The sequence below is a fragment of the Ochotona curzoniae genome, unplaced genomic scaffold (genome assembly GCF_017591425.1).
Source record: "Ochotona curzoniae isolate NIBS_2020 unplaced genomic scaffold, NIBS_Ocur_1.0 contig_2692, whole genome shotgun sequence".
NCBI lineage: Eukaryota > Metazoa > Chordata > Mammalia > Lagomorpha > Ochotonidae > Ochotona > Ochotona curzoniae.
Window position 1 is genome coordinate 18,785,655 of NW_024465556.1, and position 25,301 is coordinate 18,810,955.

General features: G+C 40.8%; 1 protein-coding gene, 1 non-coding gene and 1 pseudogene across 2 annotated transcripts in view; 2 read left to right on the plus strand and 1 right to left on the minus strand.

Annotated features, from left to right (window-relative positions):
- SAMD8 (sterile alpha motif domain containing 8) overlaps positions 1-22,878 on the plus strand; it is a 47,227-nt gene extending 24,349 nt beyond the window's left edge. The window contains exons 2-6 of the mRNA XM_040976015.1: positions 4,899-5,491; positions 10,647-10,742; positions 13,334-13,451; positions 22,164-22,314; positions 22,517-22,878. Of these exons, the coding sequence (XP_040831949.1) occupies positions 4,899-5,491; positions 10,647-10,742; positions 13,334-13,451; positions 22,164-22,314; positions 22,517-22,821 (1,263 nt within the window). The 3' untranslated portion in view covers positions 22,822-22,878. The remainder of the gene's footprint in view (positions 1-4,898; positions 5,492-10,646; positions 10,743-13,333; positions 13,452-22,163; positions 22,315-22,516) is intronic.
- On the plus strand, positions 3,218-3,322 carry LOC121153541. The gene has a single exon (XR_005883419.1). It is a non-coding gene; the product is annotated as a U6 spliceosomal RNA (small nuclear RNA).
- On the minus strand, positions 14,398-21,539 carry LOC121153444 (annotated as a pseudogene).
- Positions 22,879-25,301: the final 2,423 nt, after the last annotated feature.

Genomic DNA, 25,301 nt, shown 5'->3' on the forward strand with positions numbered 1-25,301 from the left:
TCTGCATTCTTGACAGCATTCCACAGTGTCAGTGCTGAGCTGAGCGGTCTTTCTGGAGTTCTCTGTGTCTCTTTGGCTTCTGCACTTTTCTGCCCCACAAACAGCTAGTCACCTTGATTGCTAGGCTTTGTTCAGCTCCTCTCCTCAGTTCAGTCACCCTGCATGACCTGGGCCTCCCATTCTGCACTTCTTGTTGTTTGGAAATTTTCAATGGCAGTCAGCTGGGGTGATAAGGCTTATCTTGTTTTCCATCTTTGGAATTTATCACATGTCTCCCGTCTTGAAAATTTTTTTCTTAGTATTTTGTTTGGTTGTTTGAGGACATGATGTGAATCTGTTCCTTGTTTGTCTTTTTATATGTTGGCCAGAAGAAAAAAAAATCCCCTAACCATTTATTTGTATCTGTTATTTATTCAAAGCTGAAAGCATTCTTAAGCATTTACTAACAATTCCTTCATTGTATCAACTGGTGTGAAATCTGTATCTGTCATATTCTTTGTTCAAAGCCTCCTGGTCCCTGTAATCCTGTGATGTAACATAAATATTAAATGGGCCCTAAAGCTTTTCATCATCTTTTAATGTACTGTAATGCAGGCTCTCTCAGTGTTACGTGGTTCCATGTAGGCCTCCAAGTATTACATGGTAGCATACAATTAAAGGACGTGCACTGACCTGATGAACAGCACAGTGAAATGTGTCATGCTTTAGGGGCATTCCCACAGCAGGCTCAAAGGCTTCTAGGAGACTTCCATGGTTAATATTTCATATTTTATAGCAGTTGAAACATCAGCACCAAAACCTGTTTTCCTGATGTGGTCATAAAAAAACTGGTGAGTGAAGGGGGGGGGGGCGGCGGGGTAAAGAAAGAAGGAAGAATTATTCAAGCAGAGTGTGAGATGAAATTATTCTGAGGAATAATGCTGCCAGGATGGGAGTGACTTGGAATCCTTTAGTGGTAAGCTGTCATGGGAAAGGTAGTAGAATAGAAGCAGTGTTTTGCATGAGAGGTAATTCTTTCTCATTTTGCTACGTTTCTGTTACAGAGCATATCGCATATGCTTGTTGGACGGCTAAAGTAATTCAGTCAGTGTATGTATGTGGTAGATAAAACCATCTATGCATTTGAACTCAAATAGTAAAATTATGTTTAATGAAATAAAATAACTTACAGTAAATATATGAAGTGAGCATATAATGTATCACTTTATAAATTCTGCTTTTTAAAGATAGTAAATCTGAATTCTGTAATCTTTGTGATGATGGTGATATTACTACTGTAGCTACAAGGAGTTGAGGAGAAATTTTTGTAATTGCAGTATATAAGAACTAAATGACTTTTTAAAAAAAGACTTTTAGATGAATGTGGCATTAATTTTGTAAGACTAGAAATTTTGTGATGTTAATTTTCTTAGACAGGTTTGATTATTTTAAAAGCACTGTGTGGAAACGGTATGATTCCAGTTTTGCAAAAACTTGGTTGCTTCTTAAGAAGTGAGTACTTAATGTTTGACTGACATTCAGTGACATTTGCCTGTGGATGAATTTTGTCATGTGTTTCTGAATGCCTTTGACAACACAGGGGGTGCTCATGAATTTGAAGTGTCTGCCATTGCTAGGTAACTACGTCTTCATGACCAGAGTTAATGTGGATATGGGAAGAAAGCAGGACAGTGTCAGCTCTTCACTTTCCTCATGTAAGGAAGCATAGGAGGCTTTTACATAGCCAAAAACAGCTTGCCAAAAAAGGCAGTGAAACACCCAAATCAGGAGTCATTAAATCTTGGAGAGAAAGAGGATGCTATTGATAGGTTACTCATTTGTAATTTCTTTTAACATTTTGCAAAAGAAATCTATTCATTATTTTATTTGGGGGTGTGGGATAGAGAGACATAAAGAAATCTCTGGGTTCGCTACCCAAACGCCTGCAGTAGCCAGAGAGCGCAGAACTCATGCAAATGACAAGAACCCAGATAGTTAAACCTGTCACCTGCTGCCTGCAAGGGTCTGCTGGACCTGCAGGAAGCTGGACTGGAGGCACAGTAGCAGGCACTTGAACCAGTCACTGTTGGGGAGTAGGCATCCCAAACAGCAACTGAACTGCTCTGCCAACACCTGCCCTGCTTTTATGTTTTTTTTTTTTAATAAATCATTATTATTCATTTACAAAACAAAAATTGGGAGATAATGCTTTAGTGAGTTCCTATATTCCCATTTCCTCTGTTTTTTCACATTAATATATTTGCCCCCAGTAATGAGCAGTACCAGCCCCACCTTTTTTTAAGATTCATTTATTTTTCATTGGAAAGTCAAATTTACACAGAGGAGGGGGAGAGACGGATCCTCTGTCCATTGGTTCACTCCCCAAGTAGCTGCAACCGCCAGAGCTGAGCTGATCCGAAGCCAGGAGCCAGGATCCTTCAGATCTTTCACACAGGTGGGAAGGGAAGTGGAGCTGCCAGACATGAACTGACACCCATATGGGTTCCCAGCGCATGCAAGGCGAGGACTCTAGTCGCTAAGCTACCACGCTGGGCCTGGCCTCTGTCCCTTCTTATAATCCAATCTGTTACCCTGTCAATCCTCCCTGCTTCTAGTAATCAGCCTTCTGTATTCAGATTGAGATTTGTGTGTTTCTGTGATTTTAGTTTCCCCAGATTAGGGAAAATGTGGTGTTTGTCTTTATGGGTTTGGTTTGTTTCACTCAACATGTCTTCCAGTTCCAACCATTTTGGTGCAAATAGTAGGATTTCATTCTTTTTATAGGTAAATATTAGTCTGTTTTGTAAGTAGACTGCATTTTCTTAGTCTGCTGATGAGCATCTTGGTTGATTCATCTTTGTTGTGAACAGTGCTGCTATAAATGTTGGGGGAACAGGTGTATCTTTGATGCGGTGAGTTCAGGTCTTTTGGGTTTATGCCTAACAGTGTGATTATTAGGTCAAATGACATGTCCGTTCCTAGTTTTTTAATTACTTTCCATCCATTTTCCCACAGTAGTTGCTCTGATTCACTTCCCACCAACAGTATTTAGGAATTTCACTTCCTCACCTGTGTTTGTTGTTGTCTGTCTTTGGGATGAGAGTCATCCTTACAGAGGAAAGGTGGTATCATTGTGGGCTTAATTTTACATTTTCTTGTTGGCTAGTGATATTTTTTCATGCTTATTGGCCACCTGTTTTTGCTTTTAAAGCAGAAAATTTCAAAAATAAAATTTATTGCTTGCTTAGGCAACACATCTACTAAAACTGGAATGATGCAGAGAAGATTAGCATGGCTGCTGTGCAAGGATCACATGCAAATTTGTAAAGCGTTTCATACTTGTTTAATGATAAAATAAAATTTAACATAGATGAAAGTGTAACTTATGAGTGTATAACTTAATAAATGTTTACCAATGGTGTACATCTGTTTAAGTATCCAGAATAAGAGACAGTATGCTCACTCACTCCTGCTCTTTCTCTCCTGTCCCTCTGAAATACATACACTTATAAATGGGAAGGGGCAGTGTTTACCTGGTGGTCAAGTCCTGTGCTGGAGTACCTGGGTTTGACACCTGACTCTGACTTTTGATTCCATCGCTCTGCTAAAGCAGTCCTTGATGGGTAGCAGCAATGATGTAAGCAGTTAGATGCCTGCCACCCCTCTGGGAGACCTGGATTGAGTGCCAGGCCCCAGCTGTCTGCTTTGCTGCCTGCTTTCCCTAGCAGAGCCCACCCTGTTCATTCCATGCAGGTATGAGTTTGACCCAGCAGATGGAGAATTCTATCTGTGTCTGTTTCCCTGTCTTTCAAATAAATAAGTAAGCAAGTTTTTGAAAAGAAACAGAACGTTTATACTGATACAGCCTAGTATTCTTTTCTCATGCCAGGTAGTGAGCACATGGGTTTTTTTGGTTGGGATTGGGGGCAAGTATCGTCCCTTCTTAAAATGCTTAAAAAATGTGCCTATCATTAAAAAAAAAACTGAGGAGGAAATAAACAATTTAGAGATCTGCAAAATTTCAGAAAACCTCCAGGCTTTAGTAACTAAGAGAGCACTTTGGAAAAACAGGCTTTCTTCCTGTGTGTAGGCCATTGTCTCTCGTGTATCTGATGTGCTATAGAAACTTTATGGAGGCTCAAGAGCCATAATAGAAGGTGCTATAACAATTGTGTGGAATCGAAGCTGTGAAAATGACTAGTACCTGGGCCCAGTGCGGTGGCCTGACAGCTGGAGTCCTCACCTTTGGTGCGCCGGGATTGCATGTAGGTGCTGGTTCTAATCCCAGTGGTTCCACTTCACAACTGGCTCCCTGCTTGTAGCCTGGGAGGGCTGTTGAGGACGGCCCAAAGCCTTGGGACCCTGTACCTGTGTGGGGGACCTGGAAAAGGTTCCTGGCTCCTGGCTCCTGGAGGAGGAAGGATAGAGAGGAAGATCTTCTGTCTTTTGATTCACTCCGTAAGCAGCCGCAGCGGCTGGTGCTGCACCAATCAGAAGCCAGGAGCCTCTTCCAGGTCTCCCACGCGGGTGCAAGGTCCCAAGGCTTTGGGCTGTCCTTGACTGCTTTCCCAGGCCACAAGTGGGGAGCTGGATAGGAAGAGGGGCTGCCAGAATTAGAACCAGTGCCCATATGGGATCCTGGTGCGTGCAAGGTGAGGACTTGCCCCTAAGATGGGACTTTTCTGCATGCTGTGAAAAAGCCATTTGTAAGATGTTTTTCTATGAAAGTGTTCCCTTATTACAACGTTAACCTATGAAAACTGCTCATTGTTGAACAATTTTCATGTATTTTACTATAAAGGCATTTGGGCAGTGTAAGTAGAATTCTGCTTTCATCATGTTTCTGCATATTTTATCCTTGAAGAAATTGTGAGGACATGTTCAAGTTTTTATTTTGTTTTTCTGTTTTCCCTTGACAGGAAGTACAAGAGGAAATGGCAGGGCCCAGTCAACTCTGCATCCGCCGCTGGACCACCAAGCACGTGGCTGTGTGGCTAAAGGATGAAGGCTTTTTTGAGTATGTGGACATTTTATGCAACAAACACCGACTTGATGGAATCACGTTGCTAACACTGACTGAGTATGATCTCCGGTCTCCCCCTCTGGAAATCAAAGTCTTGGGGGACATTAAAAGGCTAATGCTGTCAGTCCGAAAGTTGCAGAAGATACATATTGATGTTTTAGAAGAGATGGGCTACAGCAGTGACAGTCCCATGGGTTCCATGACTCCTTTGCTCAGCGCTCTTCAGAGTACGGAATGGCTCTGCAATGGAGAGCCTTCCCACGACTGTGACGGACTCATGACTGACTTGAATTCTGATCAGTACCAGTACATGAATGGGAAAAACAAGCATTCTATTCGAAGATTAGACCCAGAGTACTGGAAAACCATCCTGAGTTGTATATACGTTTTTATTGTATTTGGGTTTACATCTTTCATCATGGTCATAGTCCATGAACGAGTGCCTGACATGCAGACCTATCCACCACTGCCCGATATATTCTTAGATAGGTAAGTTTTGATTCTAGTTGCTAAACCTATGGAAGGTTGCTTCAACAATGATGGTGTGTTTCATAGTTACATAGTTTGCTGTTGTGGTTGGCTATACTTTCCATTGACCTTGATCTGGTAGAATGAAAAGGTATACTTTGATTTCACCTTTTTGACTTAGAATAAATTTGACATTAAGCCTAGGTGAGTTAAAAAGACCACTGCTTAGTTTTTTGGTTTTTTGTTTTGTTTTGTTTTTTGTTTTTTCTGTAAGTATAGCTTCTTGGGAACCTCAGATTTAAAAAATAGGCTGTGGAATGACATTTTTGTTTTTTCGGTTTTGTTTTGGTTTTTGGTTTTTGCTGAAGATTAGCAGAGTTCTATTTTTCTTAAAATATGGGTTTTCTCTTAATTACTAAATGAACTGAAGTTACCACAAATATTATATAAGTGGATTCAATAGTATTTTTCTATTTTAGATATCAATTTTGTAAAGAAAATACAAGGGCACCTTTTAAAGGTTCTTGAAAAATTGAATATAAAATTTATTTGGGTACAAAATTTTTTAAAATCCTATTTCATGATATGCATTTTTGGTTTTTTATTAGAAAGGTAGATTTATAGAAAGAAATAGAGACAGACAGAAAGATCTTCCATCTACTGGTTCATTCCCAAAGTGACTACATGGGCTGGATCTGAGCTGATCCGCCGCCAGGAATCTGGAGCTTCTTCTGGGTCTCCCACAAGAGTGCAGGGTCCCAAGGTTTTGAACCATGCTCTACTGCTTTCACAGGTCACAAGCAGGGAGCTGGATGGGAAGTGGAGCTGCCGGGATACAAACTGGCATCCATAATGTATCCTGGTGCATGCAAGGCAAGGATTTAGCCATTAGGCTACCATGCTGGGCCCCATGATACACATTTTTCATGAACATTTTGAAGTTCCCTCATATGCATTAATTTCATTTTTTTTTCAACAAAATAAACCTAAAATTCCATTTCTGCAAGTTTTTAAAACTACCTTCATATAGTACATGTATAATATAAGAAATATAGGAATAAAATAATAATAGATACTGTTTCAAGACATTTTAGAGGTCAGTATTCTAGCACAATGGGTTAAGCAACTGCCTGAGACATTCTCACATGAGAGTGCTGGTGCGAGTACTGACTGCTGTGCTCCTGATCCGGCCTCCTGCTGATGTGCCTAGAAAGGCAATAGAAGATGACCCGTGTATCTGGATGCCTGTTGCCCATATGTGAGACCTGAGTGGAGCTCTAGGCTCCTGGCTTCATTCTAACCCAACTCTGGCTATCATGGCCAATTGGGATGTGAGCCAGCAGGTAGACTGGGTGCTTGCTCTCAACTCTCACACTCTTTGTCTATTTGCCTGTCAAATAAATAAAATAAGTATTTTTCAAATAATTTTGTATTTGTGCTTTTCTTTTTAAAGTTTTAGTGCTTTTTAAACTTAAAAAAAATTTTTTTTTCATTTTATTTGAAAGGCAGAGAGAGAAGTGGAGAGAAATCTTCTCTCTTGTCGTTATCCCCACCCCCTGCTACCTTAGTCCCTGCAACAATCAGGGATGGGGCAGACAAAGCTAGGAGCCTTGTACTCTGGCAGTTTTCTCTGATAGGTGTTAGGAACTCATGTACCTGAGCCATCAGCTGCATCCCAGGGTGCAAAGCAGGAAGTTGCATTGAAAACAAAGGAACCAGGACTCAAACCAGGCATTCCAATACAGAATGCAGGTATCCCAAAGAACAACTAAGCACCAGGCCATATTTTTGCCTCATCTGGGTTGTTTTACAAACATTCTGGGTCCCAGCAGTGTGGCCTAGCGGCTAAAGTCCTCGCCTTGAACGCGCCAGGATCCCATATGGGTGCCGGTTCTAATCCCATCCAGCTCCCTGCTTGTGCCCTGGGAAAGCAGTCGAGGATGGCCCAAGGCTTTGGGATCCTGGCACAGCATCAGCCATTGCGCTCACTTGGGGAGTGAATCATCGGACGGAAGATCTTCCTCTCTGTCTCTCCTCCTCTCTGTATATCTGACTTTCCAATAAATAAATAAATCTTTTAAAAAATAAATAAATGAAATAAAAAAAAAACATTCTGTGGACCTGGGCCAGTAACCTAGCAGCTAAAGTCCTCACCTTGCACGTACCGGGATCCCATGTGGATGCCAGTTCTAGTCCTGGCAGCTCCACTTCCCATCCAGCTCCCTGCTTGTGGCCTGGGAAAGCAGTGGAGGACGGCCCAAAGCCTTGGGACCCTGCACCCAAGTAAGAGACCCGGAAGAGCTCCTGGCTCCTGGCTTCAGATCGGCTCAGGTCTGGCCATTGTGGCCACTTGAGGAGTGAATCATTGGACAGAAGAACTTCTTCTCTGTTTCTCCTCCTCTCTGTATATCTGACTTCCCATAAAAATAAATCTTTTTTAAAAAAGACATTTTGCTTTGCTGAAAAATTCATATACTCTATGTATTTCAGTGTTCCTTAGATAAATGCTGATTTTTAATACTGAGGCAAGGGAAATGTTAAATTAGCTTGAAGCACATTTTTATGTCATAAATGAAAGAAATGCACAGGGACCAATCTTGTGAAATGGTGGGTTTAAGTTGTAGCTTGCAGGGAAGTGAACTAGCTGATGAAAGATCTCTTTTTCCTGGCTCACCCCCGAGTGGCTGCACCTGTCAGGACTGGGCCAGGCCAAAACCAAGAGCCAACAGGTTCATTCGTTTCTCCCATATGGGTTGCAGGAACCCATATACTTGGGCCATCTGCTGCCTTTTTTCCTAGGGAGCTAGATTGAAAATGGAGGAGTCAGTACACGAACCAGCACCCATGTGGGGTACTGTTGGCACAGCCAGTGGCTTATCGCTCTATGCCACATGGCTGCCCCTCACAGTGGAGGTCTGAAATAATTTTGCCTTATTTTTTCTTCTATTCACTCTATTCACTCTGAAGCATCTGTTCACTCTGAAGCTCCATCCTGTTAAGCATCTGCTTCTATATACAGGAGAATGGCAGCAGATGCTGTTGGCGCCTCTTCCTTTTCCTTGCACACTGGTACTACCAATTTCAGCAGGGTATGTGTATGTGTGTTGGTATGCTGTCCTTGGTTCTGCTGAAACAAACACACTTTGCCTGCTTGAGAGGAGAGCCAGAATGCTTGGAAAATAACAGTCCTTAACCCATGGCCTGTGAGATGGAATATAAATATTTCATTTGTCTTCTCCTTATTTGGATACTGTTTAGGTTAGACCTACACTGTCCCAAATTCCCTGCAGGACCGGGCCAAAGTTCCCCTTTTTGTGTTTCCCCACAGCAGTTTGCCTGATGTTTCATGCTGGATTTCTTTGCATCTCTGATCTCATATAAGCACATTATTGGGTTTTTTTCCCCCTTGGGAGCACTTCCTTATAAATCTCTTATATACTGATCTTTGTTTCAGGATCTGCTCTGAAGCTTATTTTACACAACTCCAAGAGTTGAGCACAAATACAAACAAGCAAATTAGGAGACTGGGATGTTCGTAAGGCAGGCCAGTCTTCAACAGTGAGACGGGGTCACTGATAACCATAATAATCAGGAAGGAAGCGCAAACATCATAAGGAGTAATCACAAATAATGGGAAAATGGAGGCTTAAATCCCCTGTTCTCACTTGTCCCTGAAATCCCTACCAGCCTCCCATGTATAATGTAATAGTGTTTACAGTGATGGCTCTCAACTACTATAGAAAATTAAATTCTTTCCAGGAAAAAAAAGCATATGCACATGTAATCTAATTTTTGAGTCTTTGCATAAAAAATATGAGAAATTGTGTATACTTGGTATATTCCTTACAACAGTCCCCTGAAATGTCAGTTAAAGAGGGAAAAAACCTCAGTCCCAGCTCATGCAAAAAATGGTGAGAAGACGTTTCGAAAATAAAAACCTAAGCATAAGTTGTGAGATTGGAAATAGGTGGTATTAGTGCCCAAGACAGAGAAAGACTCCAAAATGAGAGCATCAAGTTTCACTCTAGTCCAGGTGCAGTCGAGCACTAAATATAGGATTATTTGGTTGAAGATGTGTTTAAAAAGCTTTTAGAACTGCTCTGCCCCAGTGGAAGACTGGTGTTATACTCTCCGCAGCAGCTGAATGTCAGGGACTGTACACTGAAGGGCACTGTGAGAACAAAACTGCTGTGTGTTTTCAAAAAGGTTAACTACAAGTCCACATGCTAATCAGTTGAGAGTTTTGGCTTCCTTCCTTATGTAGCCAGAATTATTTTCCATCTCAATTTCCACACAGCACCAATCTTCCAAGCTGTATAACAGATTCTTCATGGAACACTTGCACAGAACAACAGGGCTGCAGGTTGACAGTGCTTGTCTGCCTTAGTGTTGTATTGTCAAATTTGAATTGCCAGTCAATAGTAACCAGGCATTTGAAGAAAACAGGCCAATACAAATAAAAAGGAAGCTTTAAAAATATATATTTCCTTAGTTATAAAATTAACACACACCATTTATGGTTGTTTTAATGAAATAAATAACAAAATTAAAAGTAAAACCACCAATAACCCCAGCACCAGAGATGACCTACTTTACTTCTGCCTCTCTTCCTTTCCCCTTCCCCTTCTTCCTCTCCGTCCTCCCTTTCCTATTTCATCCTTTTCTTTCTAATTTGAGGAATATGACCTTTTACTAATGGGTAATCAAAAGCAAGGATTTAGTTAGGAGAAAAGAGGGACAAATGGGAAGGACAAAAGAGAAAAGGAATAGAAAAGAAGACAAAGAAATAGGAATTTTTTTAAAAAATAGAACTAACCCATGTATTCAAATCCCTGATAGCTTGAATTCTGAATTAAGTACATCATGCACAAAGCGAACTCTTCTCCCGTTGTCTTGTGGGCAGTCTTATATCCAGGTCTGCTTGTAAAAAGAAAAGCACGTTCCTCCTTTACAGAAAACCGTGACTGGGAGTCATTGACAACAAACAGGTTAAAATAAATGGAAAACTTTTTATAAAACACTTTGCCAAATACTTCTTGATATTTGCCACGTCATATCCTGCAAGAATCACAAGCTGTACAAAGTGAGCTTATGTTCATTGTCAGAGGAGTGTCTTCCTGAAAAGGTTGGCCTCTGCTTCTCTTCAGCTCAAAACTATTTTTTCTTTCTGTTGCAGCGTTCCCAGAATCCCGTGGGCCTTTGCCATGACGGAAGTATGTGGTATGATTCTCTGCTATATTTGGCTCCTGGTTCTCCTTCTGCACAAGCACAGGTACCCCATTTCTTCTACTGAAGGATTGGACACATTATGGCTGTCCTGTCATCAAGCCTGGTTTCTCCCTAGCATTACCTGGTTAAGTTCCTTCTCTGTTCAGCATAACATTATCATTATTGATTTAGGAAACTGTCTTAGGGTTGATTAGCTTTAGTAGTATTCTGAATATATTCTGCAGAGAAAAGCCCGAGTCAGAGTGGTGAGGCATGGGCTGACTGTTGTTGCCAGTAGAGCCTTGTTTTGTTTTTTGAAGAAGTAAACTGGGAATGCAAGGATAGAAACTTCTACAAGGACAGACTTTGGTCAGTGTTTGAAAGGAAGGAATTGTTCTCTGCTTAGAGAAGACCCATTGAAAACAGATGTACTTCAGGTGCTGTAAAACTCTGCTCATCAGGGGAAATGTTGACATTTCATGGAGTGGAAGGGGAAGAATTTCTTTCAGTTTAAGGAAATGACAAGACGTTGGATATGGGGATTGTTCTTTCCTACTTGGCTGAGGAAAATTACTTGATTCAGTAATAAGTAAGAAAAAATGGAGCAAATCAGGAAAAACTTCAGAATTTGCAGATAACTGTTATCGTTTTTGGAACACTAGAGAGAAATAAGAGCACAATAAATTTTTCATCCTCTCTCATGGGAAAGTACTTGTGGCCAATCACAGTGATGGACATTAGCTTCCGAGCAGCTGTTATTTCAGCGCTTTGAGGTGCGAAGAAGGATTCATGGTTGCTATTCTTGTCACACTTTTAGGCCACACTGAACCTTATTCTCGCTCATTTTGTCCCGTTTTGCAGCAATATTTTAAAATCTGGATTTCTTAAAGCCAGAGGTAGCTCAAAATGCATGTATTTTTTTTAAAGAATTATTTCTTTTTTATTACAAAGTCAGATATACAGAGAGGAGGAGAGACAGAGAGGAAGTTCTTCTGTCTGATGATTCATTCCCCAAGTGAGCACAATGGCCGGTGCTGTGCCGATCCAAAGCCAGTAGCCAGGAGCTCTTCCAGGTCTCCCATGCTGGTGCAGGGTCCCAAAGCTTTGGGCCATCCTCAACTGCTTTCCCAGGCCACAAGCAGGGAGCTGGATGGGAAGTGGAGCTGCCGGGATTAGAACCGGCGCCCAGATGGGATCCCAGTGCGTTCCAGGTGAGGATTTTAGCCACTAGGCCACACTGCCGGGCCCCAAAAATGCATGTATTACTGTTGCTTTCTCATTAACTTTGCCTCCATAGACCCCATGGTTTTGAACTTAGCCAATCTCCCCAGTGGAAGCGTTTACCTCACAGAAAGCCTTTGGAGGTTCAGCAAAGCATAACAGAGGTCAGTGTATTGAGAGTGTTAATATTTAATTAGTCAAAGAAAGTGATTCTCAGAGTAAGTCTTCCCTTGTACACTTTCATTAAAATCACCGTGTGTTGTTAAAATGCAGATTTCTAGAAGACTCCAGTTTAAAGCATATGTAGCCTCATGTTCAGTGCTTTTTATTTTGAGGGATAAAGGAACATTTTGAAGATATGTAAAGCATAATCCACATCCTCAAGAATTTTAGTCTCTTTTGATTTAATACATGCAAACAAATAGCATAACAGTACAGGTAATGTCACAGTGAGGCCAAAATTACCCCAGTTTACACTTACTGAAAAATTATTTTTTCAGATACACTTATTTAAAGTTCAGTATTAGCATGCCAAGCTAGCTCAGTCGGTAGAGCATGAGACTCTTAAAGTTCAGTATTTTTTTTAAACAACTTAAATATAGCTTAAGTTAGGACAAGTTAGAATAAGACAGCTATTCTTGTTGGCTAATTTATGTTCATAATTAACAAAAAATGTTCAGTTCCATGTGAGTTTTATACATTAAAGTGTGTAATTTATAAGTAATATGGCAAAGGCTAAGCTTGCTACTTTTCAGTGCTGCATAAGACTTACTTTCGGGCCCGGCGCCGTGGAGCAAGTGGTTAAGGTCCTCGCCTTGCACGCCCGGGATCCCATATGGGCGCCGGTTCTAATCCCGGCAGCCCCGCTTCCCTTCCAGCTCCCTGCCTGTGGCCTGGGAAAGCAGTCGAGGACGGCCCAAAGCTTTGGGACCCTGCACCCGTGTGGGAGACCCGGAAGAGGCTCCTGGCTTCGGATGGGCATACTTGGGGAGTGAATCATCGGATGGAAGATCTTCCTCTCTGTCTCTCCTCCTCTCTGTATATCTGTCTTTCCAATAAAAAATAATAAAAATAAATTAAAAAAAAAAAAAGACTTACTTTCTCTTAGCCACATGTGGCTATTTAGAGCAAATAAAATGACAGAGCATTTAAGTTCACCTGTTATTGTATCAGCTGCGATGCAGGCGCCATGTGGAGATGGCTATGGAACGCTTGCATCATTGCAGGGAGTTGTGTCGGACGGTGGGACTTCAAAGGGCCCCTAGACATGTCCTCTGCATTGACGCGAGTGGTTTTTTACTGTTGTTGTTGCTTTGTTGCTTTGTTTTTGTTTGTTTCTGCTTGTTCTCTCTCTAATTAGACGATTGATTTGGGGTGGGGGAGTTGGTTGGTTTTCTCCTGATCTTTCCCCGTTTTTGGTCGCTCTGTTCACAGGTCAATACTTCTGCGAAGGCTCTGTAGCCTGATGGGCACTGTTTTCTTGCTTCGCTGCTTTACCATGTTTGTGACCTCCCTCTCCGTACCAGGACAGCATCTACAGTGTACTGGAAAGGTAGCCTGCTACCTGTATCACTCCTTCTTGTTCCTCATGTGTTAATGACAATATATGGAATAATGCTAAGATTTTGCTTTTAATATTAAAATGTGCTTTTTGATATTTGTAATCTCTTTAATCAACCTCTAGAAACAGTTTGGTAAACATCTGAAGCCAGAATCCCATCTTTTCATTATTTCCTCCTTCCACACTTACATACTCTGGAGCTTCAGAAAAGGTGTCTTTTTATTACTGTTTTCCCTTCCCTCCCCCTTCAGCATCCTGACTACCACCTACGCATGCTCATTCCTTTCTATCCTTCTTCATCATTCCTTTTATGAAAAAATGCTGCTGAGAGACCATATACCACCCGAAGAGTGGTACTCTAAGCATTACTCTTTTCTGGGATTTAGGAAGCAATGATAAGTTTTGTTTTTGTTTTAAACTTCATAGCTTGTTGTTTTGATATAAGGTAAATCAAGGAAAGAGAGGCCATGCAGATGTAAACAATAATCACAGAAACTGAGAGTTGTTTTTTTAAAAAAAATTTTTTAACTTTGAAAATCATCTGTGCCTAATTATACACCGTTGGCTGTGTGACACACTAAATTTGGACAATATATTCAAATGTATCTCATAATACCTTTGCTGTCTGTTAATATTATCTGGAAGCAAAATTGTCAGTTCTTGTGGTGTGGTATACACGCCTGAAATGCCAGAAAGGGAAGATTAAGCTCCCAAAGGAGATCAAGCCCTATAAATAGACCCCAGAACAGGAGAGTACTAGAACCAGCCGCAGGTGTGAATGGGCGAGGAGTGAATATGTCATTTACAGTTTAATGTTAGTGCTTCACTTTGGGTATAAGCTACTTGGAGGTTTGCTTTATGTTTTTTCCCATTTTTCCAAAAGAAATGGCAGGTTTTTTTTGTTTTTAAGTTTTCAAGGACTAGAACAGAAATGTATCTAAAGCTGCAGCTTCTAGAAGAACCACTTGTTCTTGCTAGTCTTGTCCCTGTCTCTGAACTTGACCTTGGTCTCTTGGACCTTGTGTTTAAGAGCAGGGTTTCTGAAGACATCCTTATTGCCACGGTTCTGACCATGGGCAAATCCTGAGTCCCCGATGGGCATGAAAGGTTAGAGTTATAAACTTCACAAAAGTTTTGATCTTCTACATCCTGACGATTTTCTTCTTGCCCATGGCAACTGTTACTTGGCAGGGGTAGCGGTCAATTCTGGCCACCACAGGCAGAATTGAATCTGGTAAGGGAGATCTGAGGTGCTGTCATCTGTGTTCCTCAGGACAGCTTTGTGTCCCAAGTAGTGTCCTGCCAGGACCAGCACCACTTTTACATATGTCGTGAACTTGCCTTTTTGAACAACAACCACTTGGACCTACAACAAAACACAATTTTTTAAAAGATTTATTTTTATTATTATTATTTTTATTGGAAAGGCGGATATACAGAGAGGAGAGACAGAGAGGAAGATCTTCCGTCCGATGATTCACTCCCCAAGTGAGCGCAATGGCCGATACTATGCCGATCCGAAGCCAGGAGCCTCTTTCAGGTCTCCCACACAGGTGCAGGGTCCCAAAGCTTTGGGCCGTCCTGGACTGCTTTCCTGGGCCACAGGCGGGGAGCTGGAAGGGAAGCGGGGCTGCCGGGATTAGAACCGGCGCCCAGATGGGATCCTGGGCGTGCAAGGCGAGGACCTTAACTACTGCGCTACTGCGCCACTGCGCCAGGCCCAACAAAACACAATTTTTAAAATTATAAAAGTATGTAACATTATTCCAGTTATGCAGAAATATGTAATGTATTAAAAAGTAAAATCTGGGGTTGGCATGCACATTAAGCAGTTGTTTGTAGCACTGCCATCCCTTAACAAAGCACTGATTCAAGTTCTGGCTTCTGTACTTCCAGTCCCTATAAATGACCCTGTGAAAACAGTGGATGATGATCCACATACTTGAGTCCCTGCCACTCACTTAAGAGACACAGATGGAGTTCTAGCTCCCACCCAGAAGCTCCTGGCCCAGCCCTAGCTGTAAACCAGAGAGTGGAAGAGCTGTCTCTCGCTGTTTCTCCCCCTCTCTCTCTCTGTCACTCTACTTTTTGCATAATGTCTTTTTTTTAAAAAAAATTTATTCGTTTTTATTGAAAAGGTAGATTTACAGAGAGAAGGAGAGACAGAGAGAAAGATCCCCCATCTAGTTCACTCCCCAAATGATTGCAACAGCTGGAACTCAGGCAATCCGAAGTCAGGAACCGGGAGCTTCTTCCGGGTCTCGCATGCAGGTGCAGGGTCCCAAGGCACTGGACTTTTCTCCACTGCTTTCTCGGTCTGCAGGTGGGGAGCTAGATGGGAAATGGAGCAGCCAGAATATGAACCAGCACCCATATGGGATGCCATGCTTGGAGGTGAAGGATTAGGCAGTTGAGCCAACAGGATGGCCCCAAGATAATATCCTTTATAAAAATGAAAAGTGCATGTAATTTTCTGTTTTTTTTTCCACATACCACCTTGAATAATACTGTGAATATTTGTGTCCATAGCTACCTGGACAAATTTCTTTCAAAAATTAATGTATTTATGTGTTTGGCAGTTAGATTACAGAGAGAAGAGCAGAGGCATAGAGACAAAGAGAACTTCCATCCTCTAGTTCACTACCTAAATGGCCACAGTGGTCAGGGTTAGGCCAGGCCAAAGCTAGGACCTAGGAGCTTCATTAAGGCCTCCCTTGTGGGTGTGGGCCTAAGCACCTGGCCTGTCCTGTGCTGATTTCCCAGGCACACTAAGAGGAGCTGGACTGGAAATGGAGCAGCTGGGACTCAAACTTGCACTTGCATGGCATGTTCACCCCCCCATCCAGAACATTTTTAAGCTTGCTCAGAACTCTACATAGCTGTGTGTGTGTATCACACATATATGTATGCATATATATTTGTTAGATAAAAGGTAAGACATATGAAGGTGACATCATAACACTGTGTATTAAATCTCTGCCCGCAATTGCATCATGCCGTGTAAGTGCCTGTTTGAGTCAGCCAGTTCCTTGCTGATGTGCCTTGGAAAGCAGTGAAAGTTGGCCCAAGTACTAAGGCTCCTAGATAAAGCTCCTGCTTCCTAATCAGCCTGGCCCAGCCCCCGCCATTAGTGCTAATTGGGGGGAAGATGGATGAGATTAAATTTTAGATACGGTTTTTTGGTTTTGTTTTGTTTTAAAGACTTGTTTATTTAAAGGCAGACTGACAGGGTCCTGTGCGGTGGCCTAGTGGCTAAAATCCTCGCCTTGAACATGCCAGGATTCTGTATGGGTGCTGGTTCTAATCCTGGCAGCCCCACTTCCCATCCAACTCCCTGCTTGTTTATGGCCTGAGAAAGCAGTGAGGACAGCCCAAAGCCTTGAGACCCTGCATCCACATGGGGGATCTTGGAAATGCTCTTGGCTCCTGGCTTCGGATCAGCTTAGCTCCGGCCATTGTGGTCACTTGAGTGGGGAGTGAATCATCAGACAGAAGATCTTCCTCTCTGTCTCTCCTCATATATATATATTGAGTTTGCAATGAAAAATAAATCTTAAAAAAAAATAAAGTCAGACTAACAGAGTTGTTCCATCCACTGGTTCACTTACCAAATGATCACAGTAGCCAGGTCTGGGCCAGGTTGAAGCCGGGGCTGAGAACTCCATCTTGGTGTCCCAAGTGGGTAGCAGGGACTCAAGTACTTGGGCCATTTTCTGTTTCTTCAGTACATTAGCAGACACCAAGAATTGGGACTCAAACTACTGCTCCAGTATGGAATTCTGGTGCTGCAGGCAGCTGCTTAATTGCTCATGGTGCCACAATGCTGGCCCCTAGACATTGTTTTTTAGCTTATTTTAAAATACTATGTTATTTACTTTCTTCTGAAAAAAATGCGTATAGCTGTGTTCAACATTCCAATAGCTGCACAATACTCCACTGTATGATTTGCCAGTCTCCAAAAGACACAATTCTGAATTTTACCATTTAGAAACCACACTGTAGTAAATAAAAATCCTTGTACGTTTTTGTTTTTGCATTTACATCTCCTTGAGATTAATTATTAAATGTAGAATTATGGAACTGAAAGACATGCACATTAACCATTGTTACATGTGTTAAAATACCCACTTTAGAGACAGACATTGTGGTATAACGGGTTAAGCCCCTACTTGGGATGCCTGTGTGCTGTAAAAGAATGCGAGATCAAGTCTCACCCTCTCTTTCTCCAGCCTCCTGCCTATGTGCATTTGACAAAGCAGTAGATCATAGCTCAGATATTTGAGTTCCTGCAACACACATGGGAGACCAGAATGGAGTTTCTGGCTCCTGGCTTTAGCCTGGCCCAGCATCCTTCTTCTCTCCCCATTCTTCTCTCTGTATCACTCTTCTTTTCAGATAAATAAAAATATTGGCAACCTTGATAGTAACTACCTTTCTAAAAGGTGATATAAGATACTTTGGTGGGCTTATTTTTTGTTTAGTTTTGTTTTCATTTGAAAAGCAGAAAGAGAGAATCACTCGTCTGCTCATTCACTCTCTAACTGCCTGTTCATTCCCCAACTGCTCAGATGGCCAGGGCTGGCCAGGCTGAATCCAGAAGGTGGGAACTCAGTCTGGGTCAACCCTGTGGGTGACAAGGCTCAAAGTACTTGACCCATCACCTAGGGCCTCGCAAGGTTTGTGTTAGCAGCAAGTTGAAATCAGAAAAAGAACCAAAACTCAAACACAAGCACTCTGATGTGGGAAGTAAGCATCCCAAGAGGTATTTTAACTCTAAGTTGTAAAATTTATGTTTAAATGCTTAAGCTATTTTGAAACTTATTTATTACATAGTGAAAAGTACAAATAGAAAATTTTCCCCCAAACAGTATGCTAATTGATTAGAAGAGATTTAAAAGAAAAAATATTTTGGCTGTCAGGAAATCTTAATATTCATGTGTCCTTGCAAAGGTTTGGTAATTTCAGTCTAATTAATAATGGATTAACAGGAGATAAAGCATATGAATGTATTAATATACACAGCATAAGAGGCTCAGAACAGACTAGATGTTGTTGAAGCTTTTATAGTATCTTGAGTTGCATAAAGGAATGAATAGGGACTTGAACTCCAGAAGAGGGGAAATAGGACCACAGGCCATGGGAGATTGAAGAAAGGAGCCACGTAAGGTTCAAAGTCTGTCTTCTTGTACAAAGTTTTTTGGGTACATGACTGCCAGAAGACCACTGCACCTGGTGTCAGACTCCCGATGTTTTCCTCTTATGAAAAGATCTTTCCTAGGCAGGTACGGGAATCTCAGAGGGAACGCCTTTACAGCATATGTTCTTTATAAGGCAGATAGCTGTGAATTTCATCATGAAGTGGGATGTTATACTCTCCCATAAAGTTTATTAAACTGAAAATTTCCTATAACGCAAGGATTTAATTGTGGATCAGCCGCTAAACCAAAGGTCTTATGTGCAAAGGGCTCCAACATGTGCTGTAAAAACAAATTAGACACCGTTCCTTTACAGTATGGATAGCCCTTTTTCTGTCTCTAATGACTGGTTTTCATTATCCTTTTCAATATATGGATATTTCTATTCTGCCCTAAATACAGCTAATTGGTTTGAATTATAACCTACTTATTGACCTGTATTATTTGCAGTATTTGTTAAAATTAGAAAGTTAATGTGATAATTACTAGCAATCAAATCCCTTACAGGAACTCCATAAAGCATTTTCATTGTCATGAAGTAATTGCTTGAAATTGTATTCCCAGCAGTAGGGGTTTGGGGACAGAACACCAACTGCTGGTGTGTGTGTGTTTAAAACATTTATTTAGAGCACCAGTTCATATCCCGGCTGCTCCACTTCCCATCTAGCTCCCTGCTTGTTGCCTGGGAAAGCAGTAGAGGTTGGGGCAAAGACCTGGAACCCTGCACCAGGAAGAACTTCCTGGTTCCTGGTTTTGGTTTGGCTCTACTCCAGTCATTGCAACCACTTGGGGAGTGAACCAGCAAATGGAATATCTTTGTCTCTATCTTCTTCTCTCTGTAAATCTGCCTTTCCAATAAAAATAAATAAATCTTTTAAAAATAAAAATAAAACATTTATTGGTTTGAAAGATACAGTTACAGAGAGGGAGAGACTGAGTGCTTCTGCCCACTGATTTACCACCCAGATTGGCCATGGTGACCAGTACTGGGCCAGGATGCAGCCAGGAGCCCTACTCTCCATCCCCAATCTGCCACTGTTGCCAGGGGCCTAAACTCTTGGGTCATTCTTTGCTGCCCTCCCAGACACATTAACAGGGAGCAGCCAGGACTTGAACCAGTGTCTGATGTGGAGTGCTAACATGGAGAAGTGGCACATTCCTTCATTGCCCCAAAACTCTAGTCCTAAACTAGTTTGGAGACACTTAGAGCAGTGTTCTGCGCATTGTCTGATCACTGCGTACATTCCATTCCACTATGTTGTTTCAGTTTTGATTTTTCTGAAAGTATGTGGGCATTTAAGGTGGGAGAGGACAGGGAGATTTGAGCACATATTGCCTGCTTTTGACTGGCATCAGTTGCTTCTTAACTCTTGGCTGTAAATTTTTCCTGGCAAACTCTTCTCTTCACAACTTGGTTTTTCCTTTCATGAGATTAATATCTGTAACTGTCCAAATTGGAGATTGTGGAAGAACCAGTTGTGTTTAGTACCATCGTCTACAGTTATTGATTCTTCTCCCTTTCATTGTTTCAACTGAGGCAGAAGGGAAAAGCGGGGAGGCATATAACTGACGGCGAGTGAGATTTCTACGGAGAATATGATAATTAATAAGGTTGTTTGTTTCCCTCACTTTGGACTTGGGCTTCCTGAATTCACTTCCTGGCTTTGTTACTACAAGTTGTGGGAACTTTCTAAGTCAGTTCCCTCATCTGCAAATCCAATCACATCATAGAATTATGGGAATTAAATACAGTAACATGTGAATGAAGCATTTAGCATGCCTTGCACATAGTAAATGAACGTAGCATTTTGTCAGCTTTTTGTGTGATTATTGTTACGATTTACATGACCTTTTTACTTACTTTTATTTAAAAATTTTTAATTTTTATTGGAAAGGCAGAAATATAGAGAAAAGGAAAGACAGAAAGGTCCTCCATCCACTGGTTCACTCCCTAAATGGCCCCAATGGCTGGAGCTGAACTGACCTAAGCAGCCAGGAGCTTCTTCCAGGTCTCCCATACAGGTGGCAAGGTGAGGGGTCCCAAAGATGAGGGCTATCCTCCACTGCTTTTCTCGGCCACCAGCAGGGAGTTAGATGGGAAGTGGAACAGGTGGGACAAAAACCAGCACCCAAATGGGTGCTGGCCCTTGAAGGTAGAGGGTTAGCCGATTAAACCATCGCATCGACCCCTAATGCATCTTTTTTTTTTTTTTTTTTTTGGTTAAGATTTATTTACTTATATTGGAAAGGCAGACCTTACATAGAGAAGGAGAGACAGTGAGAAAAATCTTCCATCCACAGGTTCACTCCCCAGGTGGCCACAACAACTGGAGCTAAGCTGATCCAAAGCCAGGAGCTGGGAAGTTCTTCTGGGTCTTCCACACTGGTGCAAGGTCCCAAGGCTTTGAGCCATCCTCTGCTGCTTTCCCAGGCCACTAGCAGGGAGCTAGATGGAAAGTAGAACCGCCAAGATTAGAACCAGCGCCCTTATGGGATCCTGGCATATTGAAGGCGAAGACTTTAGCTGCTAGGCCACAGTGCTGGAATCTCTGGCTCCACTTCTAATTCCAGCTTCTTGCATATGCACACCCTAGGAGTGCTACTGGTGATGGCCAAAGTAGTTGAGTATCTGTCCCACAATGGAAGCCCAGATTGAGTTCCTGGCTCCTGGTTTGGGTTGGCTCAGCCCCAGCTGGTGCAAGCTTTTGGTGAATCAGCAGATGGACATGTCTCTGGGTCTCTATTTCCTATGTCTTCATACCCCTCAAATAAATCTTAAAATAGTTTTTTCAACCTCCTATGATGCTTCTTCCTCCTCTACCATATAAACACCTACCTCACATAATGAGGTCACTCTATCAGTTTCAAAAGCGCCTGTTTTCATGTCTGAGTTGTAGATTGCAAGATATGGTGGAAATGTAGAAAAAAAAACTTGTTTTGTGATACTCTTTCCTTTATAAATAGCTTGCTTGGAAATCCCTATATTTCTACATGGATTTTATTGTACAGAAATAATTTGCACTGTTTACATATGACTGGATGGAGGCTGGGAAATGCATTGTTCTAGCTCAGTTCATTGACTCATCGATATATTTAAGAATCTTTCACTAGTGAAGAACGAGAAATGAATGTTCGATGATAGCTGTTGATCTCTGTCATAACCTGTTTCTTAACTGACATAAACAATAAAACAAATATTACTGTGATACTAGATTAAAAACTTGGAGATACTTTCATCATAAAGCAACCTGTTCTTTATAAAGGAACTCCTGTAGAGGTATTTGAAACACAGTGATTTCACTTAATTACCAAAATACTTCTGAACACTGTCAAGCTTTGACCCACCTAGTCCTCATTCTGGCCTGAAATTAGTTGGACTAATGTTTTGTTTGCTTTTGGTGTGATTTCATTTATAAGTTACTCAACATTTGGTGCTCAGTGGGAATGAATGTTGGAATGCTCTTTCCTCCTAAGCATGTAACACACTAAGTTTAGCTTTTTTCTGTAGATATACGGCAGTGTATGGGAGAAATTACACCGTGCCTTTGCTATTTGGAGTGGCTTTGGTATGACCTTGACTGGCGTTCACACTTGTGGAGATTACATGTTCAGTGGCCACACAGTCGTCCTAACTATGCTGAATTTCTTTGTCACTGAATGTAAGTATCTTAGAATTTATACCTATATATCATAGAGATATATCAAATGTATATATTTACATGATAACTTGCTGCAGAGAAAGCTGTAGCAAGGCTGTGAGTCCTACAATGACTCAGCTAAGTAGGTTCATCTAAAATATATAAGGGCGAGAAACAGTGGAAGGAACAAAATTGTAAAATTATCTTTCTGTCATTTTCCTAGATACACCAAGAAGCTGGAATTTCTTACACACTTTATCCTGGGTTCTCAACCTGTTTGGAATCTTCTTCATCTTGGCTGCCCATGAACATTATTCCATTGATGTATTTATTGCCTTTTATATCACAACAAGACTCTTTTTGTACTACCATACTCTGGCTAATACCAGAGCATATCAGCAGAGTAGGAGGGCAAGAATTTGGTTTCCCATGTTTTCTTTTTTTGAATGCAACGTCAATGGCACAGTACCTAATGAATATTGTTGGCCATTTTCAAAACCAGCTATAATGAAAAGGCTGATTGGATGAAGACTGCATCTTTGTAAAGAGTTCATGATTAAATATACAGTAGCTGTTGAAAATGAATAATTTTACTTTCTCCCCATAGGTTGTTCCTGGATGCCTTGCATATTTGGTTTATGTGTTGACAGAGTTCCCTATTCTAAGCAAGGCTGGAATTCTAAAAAGCAAGAAAGAACAATCAAGAGCCTTTACCTAGCTGGTGGAACAGCAAACTTAAGTAGATGTTTTCTGCCCCTCTTTTTTTAGGAAGACTTAATGTTATTGAAATTGAGCTGTAACCCTTACCTGTTGAGTATTTGCTTATTGGGCTTAGAAATGTTAATCTAAGCGATTTGCTGGTTAAATGACTTTTGCTGGTTTCCGTAGGCCTGTAGTCAAGAAGCAGTATCTTTTGTAGCTCTTCTTACTATCTTCAGAAGAACAATCCCTATTGAGTGAACACTTATTGTTTGAGCTAATCTCTGTCTGTTTAAAACTTGCAGTTCTGGAAAGTGATTTGTTTTCATCATGATTAGCTTTTGCCTTCTAACCATCTTTAAGTATACAGAGAGTTACCAGAATGACTGAAGCAGAGGGAAAGGGACCGTGTATGAGTGGACAACAAAACAATGAGGATGCAAATACAGAGCTAGCATTTCTTCACCAAATGTGCAACAAGAGATGCAATTACTGTTTTGTTCTGAGGGTTATATATGACCATCAGTAAGTACTCATCAGGGAAATGGCCAGCGTCTATGTGATAGCTAGATGCTATGATAAATTGACTTTAATTTCAGGGATAAAGGTACCTGAGATAAATTTGTGCTGTGCTTATAATTCACAGAGTGACTGCCCAGTTTTATGATTTTTCAGTGATCTTATTTAGTGAACCAAACAGGAATATTTTACCAGGTGTTAGATAAAATTCTTATGTCATTAAATAGGGAAATCTGCAAGCAAAGATTTTTTTTTTCTTTTTGAAAACAAATTTTTAACTGGTTGCAGACAGAATAACTTGTTGGTTTTTGCAATTTCTATCTTGAAATTTCAGAAGAAAACAGTCTTGACACATTTGAATATAAAAAAATTGTTGCTTTTAAATGCAGTTGTGTACATACATTCTTTCTGTCAGTTTTAATTTAGCATTGAGGAAATTATATAACTTAGCTGCTGTTTACAACACTAAAAATTCAGTCCGTTCAGTAATTTCACCCCTGTGATAACATCTGGCACTTTATTTTTTCTGGTTTTATACAGCATAGTCAGTTGTAATAGTCAGATGGCTATGGAATTGAAATTTAAACCCCAGCTGATGAACTTGGCCTCTAGAATACTCTGTGTAGTTTTTACATTCCATTTCAAAACAGAGTTAGAAAAGGTGCAGGCATACTGAGATCTAAAATTAGACCACAGCAAAAGCTTGCTCTGCTTCCTTTTATCTAAGTGAAATATTTTAGTTTTGTACTTTGAGTCATTTTCCCACCCTTGTATAAGCTGTAGGTAAACCTCAATAAGTTTGGGAGGGAGTAATCTGCAGACAAGTTTCAACCAGAGATAATAAGCATGATCCCGGCCTGCCCTGGATGTTACCTTTTCTTTTTTCACTTGAGAAATGGCACAAAGCAAAAGTTTTTTATGATTTTAAATCTCATCCTTCAGAATAGTATACACTTTAAATTGTTGATTCTGTTATATGCTAGGGACAAAAAATCCTACATCATTCAAATAAATTTCATAATCATGAAACATGCATGGTTTTACCTGTGCCAGTAACTTTGGCTTGACCATTAAAGTAAAATAAAGTAAAATGCTACTGCCATTTTTTTTTCTAAGTAACAGATAGGTCTGAGCTTAGTAAGGAAGGAACTAATGTTGACTTTAGGAAAAATGTTCCTCAAAATTCTGTGACAACATTAATTTAAAAATATAAGCAGCTATTAATGGTAAATTTCCTAACATTGGTCTCCTTTCCTGGATAAGGATTCTACTCTAGAACAAAATAGAAAACTGAATGCTGTTAACTTTGCAGAGATGTTGACATTGGGAGTACCCAACAGCAGACTGCAATGAGGACTGTGTAAAATAACTGCCCAGCCTAGCATTTAATCCTATCTGTTTTGAGGAAAAGGTAAGCTGGATTTATAGTTTTAACTATTACAAGGACGTGTTTACATCAACTAATCACCATCAAGTTTCTTTGAAAATTTTGAGATAATATTTTCTGGTATTTTTCTAAACATAAAACCTATTTTTTATTTTAACTTTGTCCAGAAATTTCCAAATTTTTGTCTTTTTTTTTTTTCTTGTTAAGAATCTAAATCCTGATGAAGATAGTGTTTATGTTTACATTTTTAGTGTGAATGTGGTTAGGTAGAAATGCTGCATGCCTCAGGTCTGTGTGTTCTTCGCTCTTGCATTTGATCCACAGCTGGAGACCTGTGAGCGCCTTACATCCTGGAAACCTAAGTATAGGAGGAACCAAAAGAGTTTTTGGTTTGGAGATGCAA